A 24,867-nucleotide genomic window follows, 5' to 3' on the forward strand; every position below is an offset into this window, starting at 1 on the left:
GTCAGCTTGGAATGTCGAAGTGCAAATGCTTCTAAGATGCTACCTCAAAGAAGAAAAGTTCTTGCAACCATCTGTCGCTCTTTTCAACTCAATCGCAACGGTCGAACTAATACACGAGATGCAGTCCATGGAAACTAGACAAAGATATGACAAATCTGAGGAAAAATTAGCTGTTGGCTAAATTTTTGCATGAACCTTTATATCTAAACAATATCTCAAAAGTCCCCGATCATCGATGTGACTCTTGCTTAAAATTTTATAGAGGATCATTGGTAAAAAGCAGTTTTTCACGAATATCTCAAAATCTATTGGTTCTACAAGAATATAGTTATTATGATATTTGTATAGATTATAGGAAATTCTCTATAAAAAAGGTCCTATGAGTTCACACAACGACAACGACAACGACGACGACGATGTTATATTTTCAAAAATTTACAAAAAAAGCAGTGAGAAATCCCTAAAAAATAATCTCTTTAAAAAAGAAAAAATGTACGCCATGTATGTGCATAAAAAAGGTATCGAATATTACATTATTTTTAATAAAAAATCGGATACAAAATAAATGCAATTAGCCAAGTATTTCATTACGCAAGACACATAGGATAGAAAGTGATTATAATAGTCAACTGGATTATAGTAAAGAAAGAAACTTGGTTGCGTTAAAACGCGATATTCTAGGGCTAATATGTCTTCATAGGAGGGAAATTATCTGCAATGCGAATTAATAAAAAGGTTATATTATTTGGCTAATTGCATTTATTTCCTATCCGTTCTTTTTTTTAAAAGAATGTAATTTTCGATATCTTTTTTATGGACACCTGGCGTATATTTTATTCTTTTTTAAAGATTTTTTTTTTTAGGTCTAAATAGTTTTCATTGTTTTCAATACGATTACATGTGTCTAGAAATATTTGACCTCATTGCAATTTCAGGGATAGTTCACGTTCGCATGACATTTGCAATCGCGATAACGTTAATACTGCAAGTAAGTGTACCTGTCTTGTATCATGAGTTTCTGATTAACGACGCGACAAAAAAAAATTGGTGATAATCAAAATTAACATCATTCCTATCATACATATTTTCCTACAAAATAGGAAACATTGCTTCTTGGTATCGCAGAGAGACGTTATAATTGAAAGCTGTTAGGAATTTGATGTTTAGAAATCACTCTCAATAATCTAAACTTAATTATTTATACTTTCGCTATAATATCGCGTTACGATACCAGTCTCATTTTCCTCGAATGACGTCAAAGCATGTTTGAAATTTCCGTTGAGGAATTTCTCAGTTATCACAGTGACAGCGAAACGCGCAATGTTGTCTCCTTCCACCCTCTCCTTTCTCTTGTAGCGCGGGCACGACAGCACGACAGCACTACAGCAGGCCCATCCCTACTCATCGTAGTCCCTGCTCATCATCCTTTCTTTTTCCCTTTCGCCGAGCTACACCGATCGCGGCCGATTCCAGCCGAGCGGCGAGCTCTAGCTGGTTAAGCTGGTTGCCGTTGATGGATCGTCGTCTACACCGAACTACCGAAGTCGGGAAGTCGCGTACGCCATCGCATCGATCGCGTCGAACTCCACTTCGTGCTCCGAAACTCGCCCGCTGATCAAACGTCATCTGACAATCTCGAAATTTCCCCAATCTCGTCCTTCCGTTCACCAAAGTGTTGACCGCGCGGAGAGAACCAGAAACTGCAGAGTTCTCCAATATTTCTCCGGACGCTACGTGAAGAAACGCACCACCGCGCTTTCTTCTGCTCAGCGAGACGCACACAACACGACATTGCTTGCGCCTTTCATCGCGTAGACGTAGAGAAGACTGCACAGTGCGCGATTTTTGTCCTCCACGAGAACGATAGATTGTGAATCACTGAAATATCGGGAGATTCTCGGTTGAGAGAAGTCCATTTCTCGCACTCCGCGCGTTTCCGGTCGACCGTGTGAACGACGCGACCGCGAGCACTCCACGGGAACTATAGCGGTTCCAAAGAATTCCGCCAAACAGGCGGTCGTGTCTTACTCTCATCTTAAGAAGACACACGCGGAGGACACGGATCGAAAAGCGAACTCGAATTCCCGCGGTTCGCCCTGGCGAACGGACGCACAAACGATGTTGATACTTCCAGACATAAAGCTACAGGTATTTACGTAATATAATACACCGCGCCGCTTTAAACTATCGGAGCATTTTCAATATCAATCTTGGTTCACAACTAATTACCTACTCTTCGTCTTTTTCTCATTCTAAAAATTATAAAAAATACCAAGTTAAGAAGAATAAATTGAACCGAGATTAGAGTTAATCTCTATATTGGTGAAAACGAATATAAGAACATTTGCGAAATTTGAAAGTTATCCATAAGATTAAACGTCTCCCAAATAAGTCAAAGGAAAATATTCAAAAAGATGAGTCGACGTACATTTGAAACATTTTCTAAATGTCTTCAGGGCGGTCCTTATATACGACATTTGACAGTTTAATATAGGTATGTAAAAATTATATATATATAAATTAATATAATATTCGAAAGAAGTCGATTTATTATGTGAATTAATGGTGTCCCCAATCGTCGAAATATTAAGAATGTACATAGAAATATATTTTTTTCACAGAAATCATACGTGCATATATTTTATTTTCAAACTACTGTAACAAAGTCTAAGACAACTTGTTTTCAGATCAAATATTTATTAATCTTTTTGATACAACTTAATTTTTCGCCTTAATTATACCACCGCTATATACGGACAACTATGTATATGAACGTCACTTCACCAGAGAACAAGTACAGCAGTTAAATTTTACGTACTATGTAATGTAAATTGTTAAGTATTGGTGGAAAGGGATCATACTTTAACACGTTTCAAAGTAATAACACTTGAAAAATTGTTAAACTATACAATCGTCATTAGTACACGGAAAGTGTTCAACTCTGCAGTACACTATAGTCGTCGTTAATATCGAAAGGATTAAAAAATATGATAGATTATTAAAAATTATATAATAATAAATTATATAAAGTTGCATGATACGTTTGAGCTTATTCAAGCGCGTATCCTGATAAACAAATTGTCAAAACGTTTCACAATAATAGGATAAAATGACAACAATTTTATAATAATTGCGCTAAAATGATTATCATAATCGTCATAACGCAACACAATTTTGTCAGGACAAAATTTTTAGGTAAATAATATTTGTCAAAAAGTAGACAAATTCGATTTGAGGTGTAAATATTTTACTTTTTTCAAAAAATATAAGAATAAAACGCCAGCGTATATTGAAGGAAGAAATTAGGACACGCTATCTCGATTATTTTTAAATGCTCGACAAACATTTCTGAAAAACCTAACTAATTTATATGCGTATAAATCAGTTTTTCAGAAATGTTTGTCGAGCATTTGAAAATAATTCCACGTCGAAATTAATTGAGTAAACAGTAATCAATATTTTAGAAAAGATCTGCAGAGTTTTGCATTTTGATCGATTTTTGTAAATATACTTGTACAAATTTTATGCAAAATTTTATGCAATCAGATAATTTAATAAACGTCGACCTTCGGAATGACATTCGATATTCGGATTGCTTTTCGAAACATGATTGCTCTTCCACCATGCTTGGAAACACACTTAATTTTTCCTTTTTTAAAACTACAACTTTAAACAGTTGAAGCTTCTATCTCTTCATTTTGATTTAAAGCCAATTCGCATCGAGTTCTCTACTCTTGAACATGTGTACATAAAATAATGCGAATCACAATGGTTTGAATTAGGACGAGTTGCGGAACAAGCTGGAGCTAGCATACCCAACCTTTTCCAACTGACAGGTTAAATGTGCGCTCGGTGCATCCTCAGTACAATTCCCCGGATGCGCCGTGTAATATACAATATACACACACACTGTTTCGCCATACGTCGCCTTTCTCCATTGGCCAAGCGTGGGGCTCCTCTTCGTGTGGTAATATGTCGAGCGTGCAATGATCGCGAAGGACGCGACAGCCTTGAAGCTGCTTGAGAATCCTGAGACATGCCGTTTCTAAGTAGATCGAGGTGTAAACCGGAACGATCGTGCCCTCCTTCCTTCCCTCGACTATATTTATACACATATTCGTTTTTTCTCTTTTCTTCACGCCCGTGCTTAAATCATTTTGGATCCGATCAATTGCAATAAATTCCCATGTGTCTTTAAATTAGTTTGCAATTTAAAGATACGATGGGAGTCGCTGATTGATAAGCGATCAGGGTCATCACTAAAATTATTGACGATTGCGACTATCATAGTAAAAATCTATAATTACATAAACCTGCGATGTTTGGTCCATTCAGATGCATGTAAGAGTGATTTATCGACGTAATTTTTTTGCATCGGAATCTGGTCACAAAATTTATTTAATCAGGATCTTGAAATATTCTAACCTAAAAGTTCAAAAAAGCACTTTTTTTAATTTTTCAGATTACGATAATTTTAAAACGTGAGAATATCCGTTGATTTGGATTCTTCATGAAAAAATCCATAGAAGTGCAAGTTTTCCGAAAAGGTGTTAAATATATTTATAACTGCAAGAATAAATAGTATTTTAACAGATTCTATATTTTTTAGTCCTATATAAGCGTATCGGACGCTTTATAAGGTCAATTTTTTTTACACTTTGTATTAAAGGGTTTTTTGGGTCACTGATTATGAATTTAGAGTCAGAATTTTTAAGTGTAAAATGACGGATCAACAGATATCCTCATGTTTTAAAGTCATTGTAATCTGAAAAATTAAAAAAAAAACGCTTTTTTGCACTTTTTAAGAGTTAGAATATCTTAAAATCTTTACGTGCTAGACAAATTTGGATACAGCGGGAAAAATTACGGCGGAAATCATTCTTATATCTCATTGAACTTTCCAAAGTCTTATTTTCGCAGGCCTGCGTTATTCATTTCTCGCTTACTCGAGTTGTGTGATTATTACTTACTTGCAATTAAGTTGTAACAAAGTAATAAATGAATTGTAGGAAGTAATAAATGAATCACGCGCTTGCAACTAAGGTAAACGTCTCAGTGACCGGACATGTATATCTATGTCCGGTCACGCACTTTTTTTTTACACAAAATTTATTATTATTAATCTGAAATGTTTTTTTAGATATAATATTATATAATTTAATTGTAATAAATTATAATATTGTAATGAAAAAAGTATTTGATATTAATAATAATAAATTATGTGTAAAAGTGTCCGCACATATAATATACTCGTATACATACGAGTACACGTCCGGTCATTGGGACGTTTACCTTTGAGTAACGCGTCGATTGGACTGCAATTGAGATTGGTAATTGAGATGACGCTATTGTGTATGATTGGATACACGATATTATACCATTATATATCGTATATTCTGTTTATCGTGGTTTCGCGATATACATACTTCTGGGTAACGAAGGAAACCGCACGCGTAGCCAGCGGAGCCAGCCGGGCGTTTCCAGTGCTGCAGTACTACGTAATTTCAATTACGGCGTAGCCGGTGTTTAATACAACTTCAGAGTCATTGACCGACTAAAAATGCGCGTGAAACGCCTCGACGCGGCGCGGAGCAACGACGCGGCGCTCGTTCGACGTACTTGGTTGCGTTTTCTACTGCGTGCCGCTCTCGGCATGCCCGCGTATCGGCGCGGATCGGTTTCTGCGTTACGCCATGTAAGACGAGCACACCAAGGGCGACGCCCTTTCTCGCGGATTACCGAACTGAACAAGCGAGTATCTTCGTAGAGTATTTCGCAAGTATCTGTTCACTATCGCTGCGCGACATCGGCTATTATATATTATTTAATCTCCAGCGATTAAACCCGGTTATACACTCTTCTGCATCCTCCGATTGTTTTTTTTACCAACAAATAAAAACTAATAAGTGACTCCACACTAATCATACATGAAAACAATTGTTTCAGTTGAATTGGCTGAAACTGTGACATTTTGTAGATTATGAGATGCTGATGAACACTTTTCTTATACCAAATTATAAAAAATGAACAGATTTTGCTTTAATGCTATTTCATAGTTGTTATTTTGAACCTAATCGGACTGAAAAGTACGAGTATCTTTATGTATTAAACCATTCATTTTTTAGCAACTGTACCTTAATACTTTTATACACGAAAGGAATAATGAGATGAATCGAGTGATATAAAGGAAACACAACTGTTTTTCAAAAAAATTGTGCGATTTGCAAACTACATATTCTTTTTAAAAAACAGCTACGTGTTTTCCTTACATCAATCGATTCATCTCATTATTCTGTGTATAAAAGTATTAAGGTAAAAGGTATAGTTTAGTAGATGAAGGTACTTTTCAGTTCGATTAGTAGGTACATCGAGAATAGCAAGTTTTAAATGGCGCTACAGCAATCTTCATTTTTTATGATTTTGTCTATAAGGATACTTTTGATCAGCATCTCATAATCTACTTAATATCACAGTGTTAGCTAATTTGAATAAAATCTTTTTTGTCCGTGTAATTAGTGTAGAAGCCTTTACGGTTCGTAGTCGTAAAAATTGTGTTCTCGTGTTACTTGTTAAAATAATGTCAGCGTTATCAAAGATCTGAAATTTTTATACAAATATTCAATATAATATCAGAGGAATGTGAACGTATCTTTTAATCGTATATTTTAAATACAGAACTAGAATTCGCGATGAGATATCCGGTATAGTCACCAAGAATAACGATGAAGAAACGCTGACTATTCTAATCGCTGGACGCAGGACTTTTATTGTTTACTGTGTTGATGAAGAATAATCCTAAATTCATAAATTTGTTTCCGAATGCACATTTAAAAATTTACCTACGATTTATTTTCTTAAGGGGGGAGGGGTAAAGCAGCTTGAAAAGTGAAAAGATATAAAAATATTCGATTTTTCTCGAACCTTGTTAGGTATCTACGAAAATAAAATTGTTTTTATGAATTTTTTTGTGAAAAAAACGCGCCAGAGAGAATTGATTTTAAACTTTGTACATCCATCCTGTACTTCCAACAATATATATATATATATATATATATGTAAAATACACATATGCAAATTATTAAAAAATATTAATTATAATACATATTAATTGTAAATATTAATATCTGAATCTTTAAACGCGTTTTTCTGAAAATTATGTTTTCAAAATCTGTGAACACACAATATTTTAAAAATTGGACTGATTTATTTCTACTTTGGCATATATCTTTAGTCTATATATACGTATATGTATGTCTACCTAGAGCGCGAGCCTTTAAAATTCCTGAAATAAAAAAAAATTTTTTACTATGATAAAAGTTAATTTGTTGACGAAAATACACAGTTAAAAGTAAAGTAACCTTTGAACCGACGTCATTTCGTCGCAAATTTTAATTTTTTCGTAAAATCTGAGATTATATACCTATACCTATATTATTAATAAATAAAAGAAAATATTTGTCCTTTTGTTTCTGATCATCCCGAATGAAATCGTGTTAGGTATAAAAAGCAATTTTTCCAGAAACATCTTCATCATTACTTTATATCTTTTAAATAAATTTCTTATTATTCTTTTAACAATTTTTCTTTTATACATTATAAATATATATAGAATAAACGTACAAAACACTTGAAATTAATTGATCAATCTATCGTGGTAAAACAAAATTTGTAACAACAGCCTTGTTTTTATATGTCAAAAATAGCTGTTGATAAAAAAAAATTTTGTTTAGTAGATTATGAAAGGCGATGTGAAACCCAATTTAAGAAATTTCACAGCGCACTGACGTTAGCACCCCTAGCGCAACTTTTTCTGCGCTAAAATAAAAAATCTCGTGCCCTTGTTACCGGAAGAGAAAAGTGGGTCTCAATGAGAAACTCGTGCACTATTAGACATTCCTGTCGTATATGTATATATGTGGTAAAAGTAGTTGTACGTTCAATAGCATGCAGCGAGGGAAAACTACATCCCGCGGAATCTGGTTCCGCTTGTAACGTTATGCCAGTTATGGCTTCGCAGGAAAAGATCCGGAATTTTATAGTTGCGGTACATTATATGTCTCCGACAGCCTTCGACTTTCCCCCATGGGTAGTATTAAAATTTTACAGTCCATTTTTTTTCTGATTCTCGGGAACAAGGCGTATCGAAGTAGAATCCGGTAGAATGCTAATTTCGAGTGATTAGCGAATATTACTATGTCATTATATATCCGTTTGTATCCTTTTAAGTACATTTGTGTAATGCGAAATTTCATAAATATCATAAATTTTGCACATATTATATCCGCGCGTCGTTATTAATATATCTCATATATCTCGTAATATTTTCATAGAAATTTCCACGGAAATGATATTTTCTAATATAATATAATTAAGCTACTGTACATATTAATTCCTATGCCTATATTGTGCTGGGAATGAAAAGATTAAGCAAAATCGATAGGTATTTAAATCAGAGTTATAATCGCTATTTGTTCCCTACTGTAACACGCGATATAGCGTCGACGACAGGTGCGCGTTACGAGAGGCCGCGAAAAATATGGACGTACATATCTTATTTCCCGTTCGTCTTCTTGGCCCGTTCGACTATATCTACGGCATTCGAGAGAGGGTGGGGATCATTCACGGCAGATACCGTTATCGCGCTCCTTCTTCATGGCTTCTTAGCATTGGATGCGGTATCTCTCTCACAGTATGCAGAGTTCCAGAGTAAGTACCACTGTGAGAGTACGTGCGGATCACAAGCGAAATCGTATGATATCGTGTCCGCCTTTTTCGAGGCGTTTTCGTTTCTTCTTCACCGTTGTGGATTTTCTTTTACTTTTTTGTCACAAATATCATCCGAAAATTACTCCATTTCGTACCTCTGGAACATATATTATATACTCGTATATGTATATGTTCCACTTACAAAAAATCAAACGTTTAACAAATAGTATCGACTTGTATCTCGGCTTGTCTTAAAGAAAAAGGTTCAAATTACATGTTTCAAAAAATCGTACATTTTGCAATATATACTGTTTTCAATAAAACATAGTTATGCAAATTTTACTAGCGATTTCTTTTGCCATCACGCGCCGCAACCCTCTTAAACCATCATCTCCAACTTCTACTACTCACACTATTCATGTTGTTAAAACCTTAACGCTTTGCTTGTAATACTTAGCTAACTGAGATGTATTATCTTGACTTAAAATTTTCATATTTACAGCTTTTTCTGGCCGCCATTTTAAATCTGCTATTTTGAATTTAAGTTTTTACTTTTGATTCGTGATTAGTAAAAAAAAATCTTAATCCACAGTCATATTTCAAATATATCGATATCTCATTTTTCTATGACCGCCGTCTTGAATCTATCATTAAAAAATTTTTTGACAGTTAAATTGGAATCAGTGTCTTCAAAAAACCATACGATAAAAATCCGTCTTTATACGAAATGCACTTTTCTGAGAAAGTTGAAGGTACGAAAGACTTAATAGTAATCAGAAATTATTAATAATTAAGCAGAAATTACTTGGTTAAAATTAACACATTTGTAATTATTAAATTAAGTTATTATTTTAAAAAAATATTATATTAACTTATTAATTAAGATCAGAGTAATTATTAAATTTCAATTAAAATTGGCGCTTAATTTCTTATCAAAATTTTTTAACAAATTCTTATCCGTCGAAAGTGATGATTTTGTGATTTTGGTTGGTCTGTTAAATTCTGTTTTTTAAACGATTGAGGATCTTGTATGTGGAAAAACCTGTTTCTAGAATATTGTACATCAAATAACGTATTAATTAATTAGTAATACATTCACATTAAATTTCATGTCTCTTAAAGATTTCTTCATGGATTTCGTAAAATTACATAAGTTCGTCGAAATAGTACACAGAACGTAATATCTTCATAAGAGAGCAAAAAGAATAATAAGGAAATGATATACACGCACACATTAGGCAACTTGAGCTTCGGAGCTAAAACGCAAAGCCATCGACGCAAAAAAATTTTATGTCAGTAAGATTTCGGGACTGTAAAGTATTGATAAGCATCGCTCAGAACTAAAATTGGACAGGCTTGACATACATAGATGAAAATATTGCTCAACCAGTATTTATTAGTAAACGTTGAACTTTCGAATTTTACTATATATACACATATATGCGTAATACATTACAAATCCACGCAAGTATAACGCAAATCAAATTTGCTTTCTGAAATCAGATTTACATTATTTCTTATGAACGGACAACTCTTTGTAACAACAAAATTAAAAAAGAGACAATCGTTTAAAATAAATTCAAAAGCATCGGATGTTAAATAAGACGAGATAATGCGACGAGACATCGATCGCGTGGAAACCTTGGGTCGAAGTACTACAATTCATGTAGCTACATCTTTTTTATTTTAATTAAAATCGCGAATCTCAAAATACAAAAATGATCCCAAAATATGCAGAGTATTTCCGTATATTGATTTAGATGAAATATGTAGAATATTTACGTATATTGATTATTCTTAAATTAGATGTAACTGCTACGTAACCGATATGTATATAACAGTTATATATTTTTGTTTAGTGTTTGTTGGGCAATATCTTGCTTGCACTTTTTTCCGAATGTTTATTACCCTATCGTTCGCAAAGACATGTACCTATATATACGTGAGTGTCCACAGTGTATTGAACTTGGATCCGTGAGTTCGTGAAATGACTGTACGGATCATTCTCATGGATGGACAGCTGTTTAGCTGTACGCGAAGATCGGGAAGAGTCTTGTCATCTATTGGCGCTTTTACGCATCAGACATGCGTTTCATGATTCACGCAGAATCGCACGCACACGGCACACGTATTGCGTGAATGCGTGTACGAGAATCGCGACGAGACGGGGACGAAGAAAAAGCCATCGTTAACCATCCCCACTGTATTATTTACGGAGTTTCTCTCCTTTCACCGAGCGCCAAAGTGCCAAGTCCGGGACCCATATTCCGACGACCTCACCTCTCACGATTAGTCGCCGGCAAGATACGACGGTGCATGGCCGGCCAGAAGTCGACGTTGTGTTAGAGAGTCTTAAATAAATAGGCTTTTCGAAATAAGAGTCACACGGGTCTTAAGTGCGAATACCGCGTCTGTGTTCGCGATTGATATTTCGCGACATATCTCTTCTTATTTTTCATTACAATTCTTCCTTCCACGACAAATGCGTTCGATAATTGCTGAAAACGCTATGTTATATTTTCGCGATTCGATTTTAAAAATTACGGTGGTTTGATCGTAAATACATAATATACTACTTGAACATGATCGACGTGGGAGATAATACAGATTATAACGTAAATTCGCTGCGATAAATTCGATAACACTTTGCTAGCAGTGTCACTTCGCGAATTATGCGAATTTCCACTTGTATGGATAATCATTAAGTGTGGATCGTATTTGTTCGCGATGCGCACAATGCGTATCGCACAAAAGAAAAAGAAACAATTGTGCAATATGTACAATCATTTCAACACGCACGCTTTGTCTCATAAATTCACCAAGCAAGGTCGCCTATCGAAGTTGCATAAATCAAATGCTGAACAATTAGGAATATCGGATATTTGTGTCCGAACGTGGGCGATGTTAAGTAATAACGTGTCGCAACCTACGCGATTATATTGTTTTAACAGAGTCTCCGCGTGCATTAGTTTAGGAACTTGTATATAAAGATCAACAAAATGTGATTCAACTTATCTGACTTGCGCACAGAATAGTGCTCTCTCTCTCTCTCTCTCTCTCTCTCTCTCTCTCTCTCATACATATTATTTATTAATATATCGTTCTAATTGTACATATTTATTCAAATTGTCTATTTTATAATGTATTATTATGGACCAACAGCTACTGCGTTGAGCAAAAAAAAGTTTTGCAACTTTTGTAAGATTCTTTAATATTACTGAAATATGTATCAGGAAATGGAAATACCCTAAAGAGCACAAAGTTGTTGGAAAGATGATTAAAAGGTGACAGATATCGCACTGCTCGTCATTTTTATAGCCTTATCCATATGATAATTAAAAGATGACTTCTGTAGATATCTTTTAATCGTCTTTAACACTTTTCTTAATTTTTAGATTTTGACACATAAAACATTTAACATCAGAGAGATCTCTAAATTAATTTTTACACAAAACTAAATGACTTTTAATATACATCCCATTTATGAGTCTTGCAACACTTGCCGTGTCCTGTATGGAAGAGCCACTATCTTTCATCATAATCCCCTTTGAAGATTCGCTTCCAAAAATATTTCATTAGTGTTCATTAGAATACGGATAAAATTTCTCATAATGCTGCATCTTTTTTATTCTCTATCCTGTATATTTTCCAAAACTCGGGGAAACTGAACTCCAGTACGTCCACGTACTGCTCGCGATGAAAAGTATTAAAATAACGGAAAGATATCTTTTTCATGTTATGCTTTCAGTAATACGAAAAAACAACTATAGAAACAACTATGATGAAAAGATGTCTTTTTTAACTTGTCTTTTCGATAAAACTAAAAGTCGTCTTATAGACATATTTTACTTTGTCGAAAAGACAACTTAAAAAATACATTTTTTCGTTATCTCTTAGTATTTTGTGCTCTCTGAAAACGCGTTAAGCCATGTATACATACTAACGAATGAACACTGAATACATGCATGATAACATTGCTAAATCGAATAAGAAATGATTGAAGAGGTATGCATATGCAGAAATGAGTATACAATATGAGTACATTTTATAGTTTAATGTGAAAATAGGCGCGGCTTGTCGCTGTTCCTAGTATAGTTACCTTATAGTTACTTACACCCTCACGATACTCGTTATTATAGTGATAATGTAATTGGACGTTCCATGCAAATTCAATTGAATATTGCACGCGCAGGACACGCGAGATTTCGATGGCAAGGCTATCCCGTGATGAAACGTTGCTCTTTACGCATGCACGGATGTCCGATACTCCGATATACTGATTTAGTCCAGCAATACCGATTCTGACCGGCTTTGATTCGCCTGAAACGACAAACAGTTATGCGACCAGCTAGCCGGTCGGTTACTAAGACCTCGTCATTTAATAACGCGCGAGTTACGGTAGATTTAGCGCGCGATAACATCCGGCTATACGTCGTTAATGTAGTATATATGCACATTCGCGTCGCTGTATACTCAGGCAATGTTCCAAAACCCACGCGTCTTCCGATTAGGAATTATTCAACAGAACAATTTGAATTAACAACCAATTCTTTTTTTGAAAATTTGAATCGAAAATTTGATGGGACACATTTCGCGACCGATTAATTTTTTGTACGAAATTATAGAATAATTAATGTTCAAATATAATAATTCTTATGTCGACTTAATTGATGATAAATCATAGTAGAAATATAACACGAAGAGAAAATTAAAGAGGCTTATAATTTTGTCTAATGTAACTAGAGTTCGAAATCATTCACTTGTTAGCTAACGTGAAATTGGTTGTTTTCTGAAATTTCTTTTCACTTAACATCTATGAAATCTAATTTTACATCGAGAATAATATGATATGGTCTACATAAGTCCAAATTTATATATAGAGGGACGCGCCTTTCAAATTTCAAATGATCGGTTTGCTCGAACGATAGTTACAAATAAACATATCGTTAATTTTCATTATTTATAGGTTCAATGTTGTCTAGTGAAGAATTATAAACATTACATATTTTCAATATATTTGATATTATATAAATGAAAAAAGAAACAGAAAAAATAAATTTTTAGTAAAATTTAGAGAAAATATCGATTCTTGGGGCATTCTGTATGTATTAATGGTGGGCGTATATTTCGCGAACAGCACTGATAAATTACTAATTATTTATGTCAGGAGGAACTAGACGTTATAATTTTCTGTAGAGCGAAAAACACCGATCGTAATTTCTGATCTCGCTTCTGATTGACCGAGTTAGCTCTTTTATATTCTATTTACTCTATCTATATGAATGCTTTTCTACAATACGTATGTGTTATATCACGACGTGTTACATCGAATAAAATACTATATATAATCATTATCAATCATTTAACAAATTTAACTCTCGAATTGATCGAGACCTTTGTACACGAAATCAAATTATTCACATCTCCAACAATAATAATAAATGTATAAAGGATATATTTATGCTCTTAAATCGTTCTAAGCATCCATTTGTAGCATTGATTAAAAAATTGCAAAAAAAATTATAAGACAATAGCTCATCTTATCTTTGCGTTAGGTAAAAATAACAAAAGATAATAAAACGGTATAAAATGTTTTATCTACTTTTATGAATAGAAAAATTACTATTTCACGACGTAAATGTTGAGGAGCATTACGTAAGGAAGAATCCGTAACTGAGAATTTTCGTCTATATTCGGTGATGCACGACGTTACAATGACGATTCTGGCACTGCAGCCGGTAACTATAAGCAAATATTGGTGGAATGTATAGAAAGATGCACCTTTAGAATTTTCAATTCAGTTTGCATAAACGACTGCAGTTACGGATAACCCATCGTTACCTTCGAGTCGCGCTTATCGCGTTAACGAGACGGTTTAAGTAGAGTGGAACGGAATTACGGTAAAGCGAACACCTAGTCCTCCGTTACGTATCTAAAATAAAAGCTATAAACCGCATAAACTGCCCACGAGCTTGCCTCTTATCTTTTTTCTTTATAATTTATTGGTTTATTTATAATATTTAATTGTTAATATTTCTCAACACTATGAGTGTAGTATTTCTATTTCATTTAACATCTCCATCTGGTTTATTTGGAAATGGCAAACGAGACCATCTTTCGAGTTTTTGTTGAAAATTTTTAATCACAAAACATTAAATCCTACGTTCTCAATGAAACGAGCTTAGTTGATTCATTTGGCGCTTTTCGCTTGCGAAAGATTAACTGAAAATGCGCGTAGAATCTCGATATATTGTACATTTCCTTAAAAGTCGATTTATGTAAGATGATAAGGATCGATTGGATCGTCGAATATCATCAGTCGAATATCATCAGTGCTCGGTAAAGCGAGTCGGCTTTTCACACATATTGAAATTTTACGTGATATGATATAGTTTTCCAACATTTATGATAATATAGCATTTTTATGGTAAAAGCAATTACTATGCATTAATTTTTTTTTTGTTCAAATAGTTCAAAGAATCAATAAGTATGTAACTATCGTATTTTTTAACTATTTTATATATGAATGGGATCGGTATAACATTATACGATACGTTAATTGTTGTTTTATTAATATCGCCGAAAGTGTGTAAATCTTAAGTTTGTATTTTTAAGTCGTGTGTAGGTCATCAAGACTTTTACGACTGATAACCTTTTGCGCAACGATTAATTTTGCAAGATGACAAATGCAGGCTAGATTGTAAAGATTCTGATAAGAATTATGTTTATCTAGTATTATAGATACATATAGCGTATTCCAGAATTAGCATTCTCTTTCTTAATTTGAATATTATAACTTTTTTGTTTTTAATGGAAAATGATTGGATGTTCTTTTAACTCCTATTTATCTTTTATTGTTAAAGGAATATGTGTTAACAAACTAAAGCTATCAGTAAAAAAATTATGTTAGAACAATGTCAAATTGATAAATTAAAAAATTGCATTTTCGTGTTACATCGGTGCAGATTCCGTAAACTCTTTGATTATTTATATATACGAAACTTTTCATTGGCAATAACGCTCATATATATATATAGCTTTAAATTTCTACAAAGAAAAATAAAATCTTATAAATGATTAATAATTATAATAACATGAGAGAGAGAGAGAGAGAGAGAGAGAGAGAGAGAGAGAGAGAGAGAGAGAGAGAGAGAGAGAGAGAGAAACATATCACACGCGCGCGATAAAGCATTGGACTCCATCTAGCTTAATCCACGTGCTAATTTAAAGTTTCTAATCGCAGCTTCTACATATGATTTACAAGTCACTACTACATCGCGTGTTTATATCGTATTCTTTGTATTCCACTTTCAAGTAAAATTTTAAAAAAGGAAAAAGAGAAAGATGAACGGACGTTAAAAAATCGTATCTTCACCAGCGTCGAGAACAGTTTCAATTCCGATGGTACGATCAAGATCATTGTCGATGTATTCGCGATCATGCTAAAGTGGGTGCATTATTGCCCGTTGCCGAAGGATCGCGCGATCGCTCCCTCGGACGCAAAGGTGATCGTTCCGAGCGAGACTACGATGGACGAAAAGGATGAAAGAAGGATATACGAGAGAAGAAAATACGGTGCTGATATAGGAAGTTCGCTAAATACGCGAAACGCGAAAATAGCCACACCGGATGCTATCATGAGGAGATACTTCCGGTTTGGGGTAAGGAGCAAAGGAAGTCGTATACTTGACAGTCGGCTCTACACACGGCGATCGTGAGCTTCTTCCGATGTATATAATTCGCGTATTCTCTTCCTATCTTCTTCGTACTTTGTTTGACACCTGCGTTAGTGTATAATTACACATTTACCAGCGTTTCTTTCCGATTCAAAAGTTCATTTCTTATATTATCTCAATCAGAACGAAGGAATGAATTGCCTATCAACAACTTTTTTTTCATTCATTAATTCTGTAATATCCGAATAAGATACAATAATTTCCAATAGCAATGAGCAATAACATTATAACATAATATTTGCGCAAGTAATTTCAATTTTAATTAGTATGATACATTTGCGTTTATTTTACTTCAAGTGACTTTAATATCGTTGAATATCAAATATTACCTTAATCATTATCAGATACTATTATATAGAAAATTTGTATTAAATTTAATACAACTCATATTTTCCAAATAATGGTCCATCTAAATTTTTATACTTGACACACAAGATGAATATATTAGAAAGTATATCAGAAAATACAAATATTATATAAAAAATTAACACAAAATTACAATTAACATTACTGATTCGCTGCATTATAACGTCTTATAATATGATGTCTTAAAACAATCTTTAAGACATCTTCAAGACGTTTTATGTCCGCATTTTGGACGTAATGTTATCTGGGAATATTTTGACTTAATTTAGAAGCAAATTATGAGAGTAAATCAATAATGTTAATCTAACTGTCTACTAATCTAATTCTAACTGTTTTACAACTTACAATTTGTTTCTTATTAGAGAATTGTGCATAATCAACAGAAAATTATAATGAGGAGAATTATTACGAGATTATATATCTTGATTTATCCTGGCTGAGGTAATATTTTTCGCAATAAGTTCTTTACAGTTTTTCTAATTTAATTTAGGCTGAATTTAGGGGGAAATAGTAGCGTTTCAGACTGATTGTATTGAAAGTGTCCGAAAGTTATCGGCGCGCAATAATATCTAAAATAAATTTATTTAATAAAGAATACATATCGTATTATTCGAAACATCTAACTTTGACCGAAATGATGACGTTCTCTATCATATTTGATGTATCTTGATTTACTTGATCTTCTCCAAATGAAGTGAGGATACCAAGAAAGCAATTATCATTTTTGTTGAAATTGTTAATTGCAATTACTACATTGCAATGTGGATTAATTAAAGTCATACCCAGTCCTCATGGACATAATTATTATACTGGCATGACACTACCAATTTTATCTGTGTTGATGTTTAATTTTTGACTATGTTAAAGTTTATATTTTTGTAAATCTAAAACGGCTAATGAAAACTTTGTAAATTATAACTAGGTATAACGGTTTTCCGTTAATTTTTAATGTATTAAATTTAATATTAATATTACTTAACATCTATTGTTGTTAACTCGTTTTTGAATATTTTCTAAATAGAGTTTATACTGTAAGAAAATTTTATCGCCTTGTTTCTACTCATATTATGGCTATAATCCGGAAAGAGGATAGATAATAATATAATTGTTAACCAGAATTAGTTGATCAACATGATTAGCGGAACTTGGTCTTTATCGTTGCAGCAATCTTTGCGGATTCGGGATTATAGTATGATTACGAGTCATACATGATACGTTGGAAACATCGCTAACTATGCGTTTCATGGTTCGCAGGGTTCGGATCCGAGGGTAGCGACCTGCAGAGGAAAGCTGCAGAACAAGCGAAGTAAGCTCAATCAAGAGATCAACAAGGAGCTACGGTTGCGAGCGGGCGCTGAGAATCTTTTTAAGTAAGCTATGTAATTTATTTAGTGTACTACCTTAACATATACACACACAAGGAGAGAATTTTTTCTTAGAGTTACCCTGAAAATATGATATAGTTGTGGGACAATATTGTAATTCGAAGAATTTTAATGTAAATCTCTCATTCATTGATAAAACTGCAATAAAGTATAAAATAAGTTTGATTAATTTTACTGGAGTGCATGGTAAACATTTTTTTAATATTGTATTGTACCACAACTACCATATTTCCAGGGTAAATTTTAAAAGAAAATTCTCTCCGTGTAGTTGCATTTGTTTTAGTTTTTATTAATCATATTACAGGGCGACGACCAACAGAAAATTGAAAGAGACCGTCGCATTGGAGTTAAGCTTTGTCAACTCGAATCTGCAGTTGTTGAAGGAACAGCTTGCCGAGTTGAACAGTTCAGTGGAACTGTATCAAAATGTCGATGGGTAAATTCGAAGAAAATTATGAATTTTACTGATATGTGATGAAAATATACAATATTGAACGGTATTGTTTTTCAGCGCTGAGCCCGTTATGCCGATGATACCATTGGGACTCAAAGAGACCAAAGACATTGACTTTCGGGATCCGTTTAAAGTAAGTTTCAAATCAACGCGATGATTAGTTTGCGAGATTATCGTCGAGTATTTATGTAATTTTTTTTTTTATTCATGTCCGTTTATTCGAGAGGTGGTACGTCTGAATTGTCTTCGAAATCTTCGAGATTTTTTTTTTCTTTCTTCTGTGTTCGTTTCGCGGAATCTTCGGTTATCCTCAGAAAATTGTAAACGACCGTAGGTGGACCGATCTCGAGAAGAGCTCGTCGAGAAATCACCGGTGGTCGAACTGTGATCACCTTTGTTTTAGATTCGCTAGATTTCTTCTTTATTGTCGATTCATCCTTCCTGTCATCAACGATTGTTGTGCACGGAGTCAATCGGGCCATAGCAATCACTAAATTGCCAGTGGTCGTATTCCGTTGGACATTACTTTTATCAACCAATATCTCGCAGGGTAGGGTCAGCTGCAGAATCTTTCCTTTTATAGTGACTCGCACGTAAGTCGGATTTATGTCGACGTCAATGTAAGAGGTGTCCAAATGCCTTTATATATAAAAAAGTGCAATAATGATACGATTAATACATACATACATACATACATACATACATATATATATATATATATGTATAAATACATTAATATACATTAATAATGTTATACATTAATAATGTATGTTTAATAAATTTTGAATATCTTCAAAATCTCTATGCCGTAGAAAATATTGAGAATAGATATCAGAAGAAGCAAATTGTTACAGTTAGTTCTTTTAGTTACCAAAGAAAACAATACATTTTTATAAAGATTTACATAAGTATAACTTATGACATTTTACTATTTCACTTAGTTTGTTAGCCGTAAATTGTATTGTAAAATACTGTCTGTTTATGTGATTTTTGCTGTCGAAAGTAAATATTTCATTCTGTGAATTAGTTGTTTTATTGGATACATAAGCCGTAGGTATGTTATTATTTTTTTTGTATATTTCTTCTATGTACATTTAGTTATAATAACAATAACACATATTTGAATTGATATGTGTACTAGTCTTTTATTTGTGTGTATTTTCTCGGATGAAGAATAAAGAGTTAAGCGTTAGTTACAGTTCGATCGAGAAAGACTGATACAATGTAAGAATTTATGATATATTTAGAATTGATAAACTAATTATTTCTTTCTTTTAGTGATTGAGATAGATAGATATTAATCTAATAACTAATTCAAGACGAAAATGTGTATTAATACATTTTTATAAATTTTAGTTTTATATTCTAAAATAAATATTTTGTATGAAGTATTTTATATTTGATTTCATCGTAATCTTGAATTTGTTCGTATGTATACATGTTTGAGATAATTGTAAATATGACAATTTGTCTCATTTTATTGTTAATAACAACTTGTCTTGCAGAGTTTACCTGCAGTTTTACTAATGGAAAATTTTAATTTTAAATATTTAAAAACATTGATACAAAATAAAATATAAACTATTTAGTGAGGCGGTAACCACTTAATGTAATTTTAGGACAGAATCCTCGAAATCATTATAAAATTCATATGAAATCTCTATGTATAATCCGATAATTACATATGCAACCAAGAGAAATTATTGTATAATATTAAAATTAATTAAATAAAATCGTATATTTTATCAAATTACTTCATATGTAGTGAAAAAAAATTATTTGTAATCATATTCGTTAATTTAAATACATACATTAGTCCATAAAAAGATTCTAATACAAAATTATAACAAATAGTTCCAGGTTTCCTCTATCATGTAATTGTATTAATCAATGATTAATTACCTATAAACGGAAACTTCAAGAACAACAAAATCGGGATTGCTTTCATCGTTTAATCTGAATGGCACTTTTGCCTGATTCATATTGTATGCTCTTCCGTCCGGAGCGAATAATTTCAGCACACGTTTTGAATGATTACTCGTATCCGAAATGTGATGCTTTTTCTCTTGTTTTTTCATAACTCGTTCAGCGATAACGACTCTATCTTCTGGCGTATGATAACTAGGCTGCTTCCAGAAACGTTCATCTTCTGGCTCGTCATCCTGCTCTGTATTCATATTTTCGCTTTGCTCGTTCTTTGTATGTTTTGCTTGCTCTTCTGTAATATTCTATGGAAAATATTATACGCTCGTCTTTGCATTTTTCATGCGTAAATGAATCTACGACATAACTGTTTACATGCTTAGCAGACTGCAGATAATTTAAAAGACACTTATGCATAATGGCGATAGCAATACTGGAAATAACCATTTATTTGATTACCATTTGATTGATTGTTTCTATGGTTTCATGTTCAGCATTACGACGAATGCGTTGAGCTATCCTAGTTTTCTCGTAATGCCGATAGCTCTCAATAACATCATCTTGCGCTCTCGAATAAATCTGCAATGCCTTGATACGTTCCGACCTTTCAATCTCCTGCATGTCAAACTCTTGCAATTGCGGTAAAGTCGCCACAACATATTGTCTATAGTATTCGTAATCCGTACATGGATTTCCCATTAAAATCAAATGCTCCAAATGCTCATTACACCTATGTAAACCACGAACCACAGTTTAGAGAGAATCAAAAGGGATTTATAATTTTATTAAAATTATATAATAGTGTATAATATGAAAATTATATCAATTAATGCACAATCGATCAAAATTTAACTTTGATTGATCTTGATAGTTGGACCTTGACTAATTAATCAGGTAAATTATTTGATACGTTTCTTAACTAATGAATTTTATGATATCAATAATGAGAAATTATCTACATACATCCTAATAATTATGTAATATCATATAATAATACATATAGGGCAATAACTTCTTTAATTCATCGATTGATCAATCGAATTATGCGCAAATGTAATTTTATTCTGTAGAAGCTGCATTTGCGCATTGATCAATTGATAAATTAGAAAACGCCTAATATTTGTAAAGGAAAATACCTGAGACTTTTTACACTTTGTAAATTTCCAATAAAATTGAGGGTGAGGTCTAATTTCTTTAAACCCTCTAAACCCTCCAGGTTCTCAATAACCTCGATGTTATTGAGGGCCAGGTTCAAATATTCCAGCCTCTTCAACATATTCAGATTCTCCATCTTCGATATGAGGTTATTCTGCAATAAGAGGATCTTGAGATTTCTGCAGTGTCTGTCTATTAGTTGAATTTTATCGATATTCTCTTGGTGCAAAGCTATTTCTTCCAACGTCGATATTTCGCCCTCATTGTGCTCCGAACGTTTCCGTATTAATTCAAGGGTGATTTTTACCATTTTTATCTTGCATTAGCTTCTAACTTTAACACATTTTAACGAGAATCACGGAGGAAAATCGCAAATATCGTGAATAAAAATACCCGAACATGCATTAACCAAGAAAGCTTCGTAGTTGCTATGAGGATATCGATTTAACATTGTCAGTCATGTTTCCACGTGCTATGTGCACGTGTCACGAATTATTGATTACCCCGCATGAACGATCTTTTATTATTTATTTTCTCTCTTGTAGGATTTCATCTTGGAGCATTATAGCGAAGATGGGGAAAACTATGAAGAAGCTATAGCTGACTTGATGGAAACCAGACAGGTAAACAAATAATGCATGCTTTTCCTCCATATTATTCCATAATAGTAATAAACAGAATTTTCGAATTTACAAAAAATATTTATAACAATTTTTTATCTTTCTTATTTACATATTTCAAAAATTTTCTATGGAGAACTTTGCATAGATTGTCCAATTGCTTTTTTTTGTTATAAAGTATCATAATTTTCAATGATTTGAATATTATTCCAGATATACATAATTTAAGTTAATGAACATAAAAAGAAACAATATAATACGAATGTAGGCCGATGAAAATAAATCTAATTAAATACAAAAATTTCTATATTATGCGCCAAAATCTTTTTCAGTCTTGAAACGCCATCATAAGTAGAACCAGAGTAGTAATCACTTTATTAAATTTACGAGCAATTTAATAATTTTTTTATGCATCTTTATAAGAATATTAATAATCAGATAATAATCTGAATAATCAACGAGAATTTTAGAATCTGCAAATAATTTATTGCAAAAAATAATTTTGGTTGAATTAGTATAACGCCCGTCCCGGAAAGTCGAGAGTTTCAGTTTTAAACCTTAGCTGAGGCAATATTTTTTGCAATAAATTATTCGCATATTTTAAGATTTTCATTAACATCTGATTATTAATATTCTTATAAAGATGTTTATTAGGATAAAAAAAGATTATTAAATTGCTTGCTAATTTAATAAAGTGATATTACTATTCTGGTTCTGTTCATGATGGTGCTTCAAGATCAAAATAGATTTCGGCGCGTAATATCCAGAATTATAATAGATATATGTATATAAATTCATATAAGAAATATTTAAGCACTAAGATCCTGCTTTAAATAAATATTTTATTATTTTATATTCGCAGGCTACAAGGACACCGACCAGAGATTCAGCAGGCATCGCGTTACTCCTGCGTTATTATAATCAGCTTTATTTCATAGAGAGACGTTTCTTTCCACCTGACAGAAGCCTTGGCATCTATTTTGAATGGTTCGATTCGTTGACAGGAGTGCCGAGTTGTCAACGAACAGTTGCCTTCGAGAAGGCATCCATTCTTTTTAATGCCGGTGCGCTTTATACGCAACTGGCTGCCAAGCAGGATCGTCTGACTGCTCGAGGACTCGATCAAGCAGTCGACGCTTTTCTCAGAGCGGCTGGCACCTTTCGGTATATCCATGAGAATTTCACAAATGCACCAAGTATGGATTTGGGCCCAGATATGCTGGAGATGTTGGTACAGTTGATGCTTGTGAGTTCTCATTTTAGTCTTATAATTTAATGTTTGCTTTGATAGCTGTTCAAACAAAAAGAACTATTCTATCACATAATCAGGGCCGTTTCAAATCGGGATGCAACGGCAGTGCATCCTTGCAGCCGACGACATGTCTTTATAAAAATAATCGTACAACCGCACACGCGCGCAGGGATTTTCATGTTGATTATAGCCGTGACAGTATTCATTTGGATTTAGTGAAGGTTGATATGAATTATCGATAGAAAAGGGCGGTATAGGAATGCTCTGCATTCAGACACAATAAATCTTTGAAACGGCGCTGCTTGTAATTAGTGATCCCTTAATATTTTTTAATATTATGTATTACATAATACTATTAACGATTAATTCATTTCGCATTTTAGGCTCAGGCAAGGGAGTGTCTCTTTGAAAAACTGGAGCTTCAATCGAAGGACAGCAGAAACGTCGACGTTTGTTTAGATCTTGCTCAAGAGGCAGCTCAGGTAAAAAAATAAAAAGAAAAAACTTTTCACAATTTTTTTTTCTTACAATTATCGGTGTAATAAGTACAAGTGAATCATAAAGATGATTAATCCAGGTTGCGGCGATATACAATGACGTCCACGGATTGATATCACGCGAGCCAGTTCGTGATTACGTCCCGGAGACGTGGATCTCATTGATACTAGTGAAGCGCGAACACCATCTTGCCCTCGCTCACAAGCATATCGCTGTTGGTCTGCTGGACAGACCAATCGCTGAATTTCGCGTGGAAACAAAGCTCACGTTGGAGCATATTCAAAAGAGCGACGGGAAAACTCAATTGGACGCAACTATTCCCAGAGATGACAACGAAAGGAAATTATTGGGTACATTTACGCGAAATTTGTTTTATATAAATTACATCGATTGAAAATACTAATAAATGATATTTTTACATCTCGCCAATTCTTCTTCTTATTTATTCTCAGTAAGGAACGTATATGAATAGAATTGCTTATTACAGGCAAAGCACATCTCAGAGAAGCTCTTGTTTTGCATGACGAGAGTCAACGGCTCCAGAGAATGTGCCGCGAGTTGAAGGGTAAACAAGCTCTAGCGAAGGTTCTGAAGAAAGCTCAAGAAGCAACGCTTGAAAGTTATAATAGGTTTGGTAATGAGGATGATTTTCGAGAACTTTTGGATCCACCGGATATTATCGGTACGACGCTTTGTAAAAAAACTTATTAATCAAAACATAATTAATTTTTGTCTTTTCTATTTCGACGAAAATAAATCATAATATCAAAAT

General features: G+C 33.4%; 2 protein-coding genes across 6 annotated transcripts in view; one reads left to right on the plus strand and one right to left on the minus strand.

The window, feature by feature from the left end:
- Rhp (GTP-Rho-binding protein rhophilin) overlaps positions 1-24,867 on the plus strand; it is a 40,881-nt gene that overhangs the window by 11,653 nt on the left and 4,361 nt on the right. For 2 of the 5 annotated variants that reach the window (XM_018518337.1, XM_018518339.1), the window contains exons 1-9: positions 15,894-16,367; positions 18,063-18,178; positions 18,498-18,629; positions 18,705-18,780; positions 22,271-22,348; positions 23,208-23,591; positions 23,981-24,079; positions 24,175-24,445; positions 24,583-24,777. In XM_018518337.1, the coding sequence (XP_018373839.1) occupies positions 16,146-16,367; positions 18,063-18,178; positions 18,498-18,629; positions 18,705-18,780; positions 22,271-22,348; positions 23,208-23,591; positions 23,981-24,079; positions 24,175-24,445; positions 24,583-24,777 (1,573 nt within the window). In that variant the 5' untranslated portion in view covers positions 15,894-16,145. Of the gene's footprint in view, positions 1-1,534; positions 2,149-11,031; positions 11,048-15,893; positions 16,368-18,062; positions 18,179-18,497; positions 18,630-18,704; positions 18,781-22,270; positions 22,349-23,207; positions 23,592-23,980; positions 24,080-24,174; positions 24,446-24,582; positions 24,778-24,867 lie in introns of those variants that run through there. The other 3 variants (XM_018518334.1, XM_018518340.1, XM_018518338.1) reach the window with 3 other exon arrangements.
- tilB (touch insensitive larva B) lies at positions 18,799-22,264 on the minus strand. Its single transcript, XM_018518341.1, has 4 exons — positions 21,707-22,264; positions 21,030-21,300; positions 20,550-20,875; positions 18,799-19,286 (listed from the first exon to the last, which is right to left on the minus strand). Exons 1-4 carry the CDS (start codon positions 22,033-22,035, stop codon positions 18,863-18,865), a joined length of 1,350 nt encoding a protein of 449 aa, XP_018373843.1. The 5' UTR covers positions 22,036-22,264; the 3' UTR covers positions 18,799-18,862.

Source organism: Trachymyrmex cornetzi, unplaced genomic scaffold (assembly GCF_001594075.2).
Source record: "Trachymyrmex cornetzi isolate Tcor2-1 unplaced genomic scaffold, Tcor1.1 scaffold748, whole genome shotgun sequence".
NCBI lineage: Eukaryota > Metazoa > Arthropoda > Insecta > Hymenoptera > Formicidae > Trachymyrmex > Trachymyrmex cornetzi.

Excerpts from the sequence above, each read along its gene's own strand:
- tilB (XM_018518341.1), bottom strand. The coding sequence starts at position 22,035 with ATGGTAAAAATCACCCTTGAATTAATACGGAAACGTTCGGAGCACAAT. Across the intron at positions 21,301-21,706 it reads CAAAGTGTAAAAAGTCTCAG|GTGTAATGAGCATTTGGAGC; the intron begins GTATTTTCCTTT and ends TGGTTTACATAG. Across the intron at positions 19,287-20,549 it reads CTTGAAGTTTCCGTTTATAG|GCATTTGGACACCTCTTACA; the intron begins GTAATTAATCAT and ends TTATATATAAAG.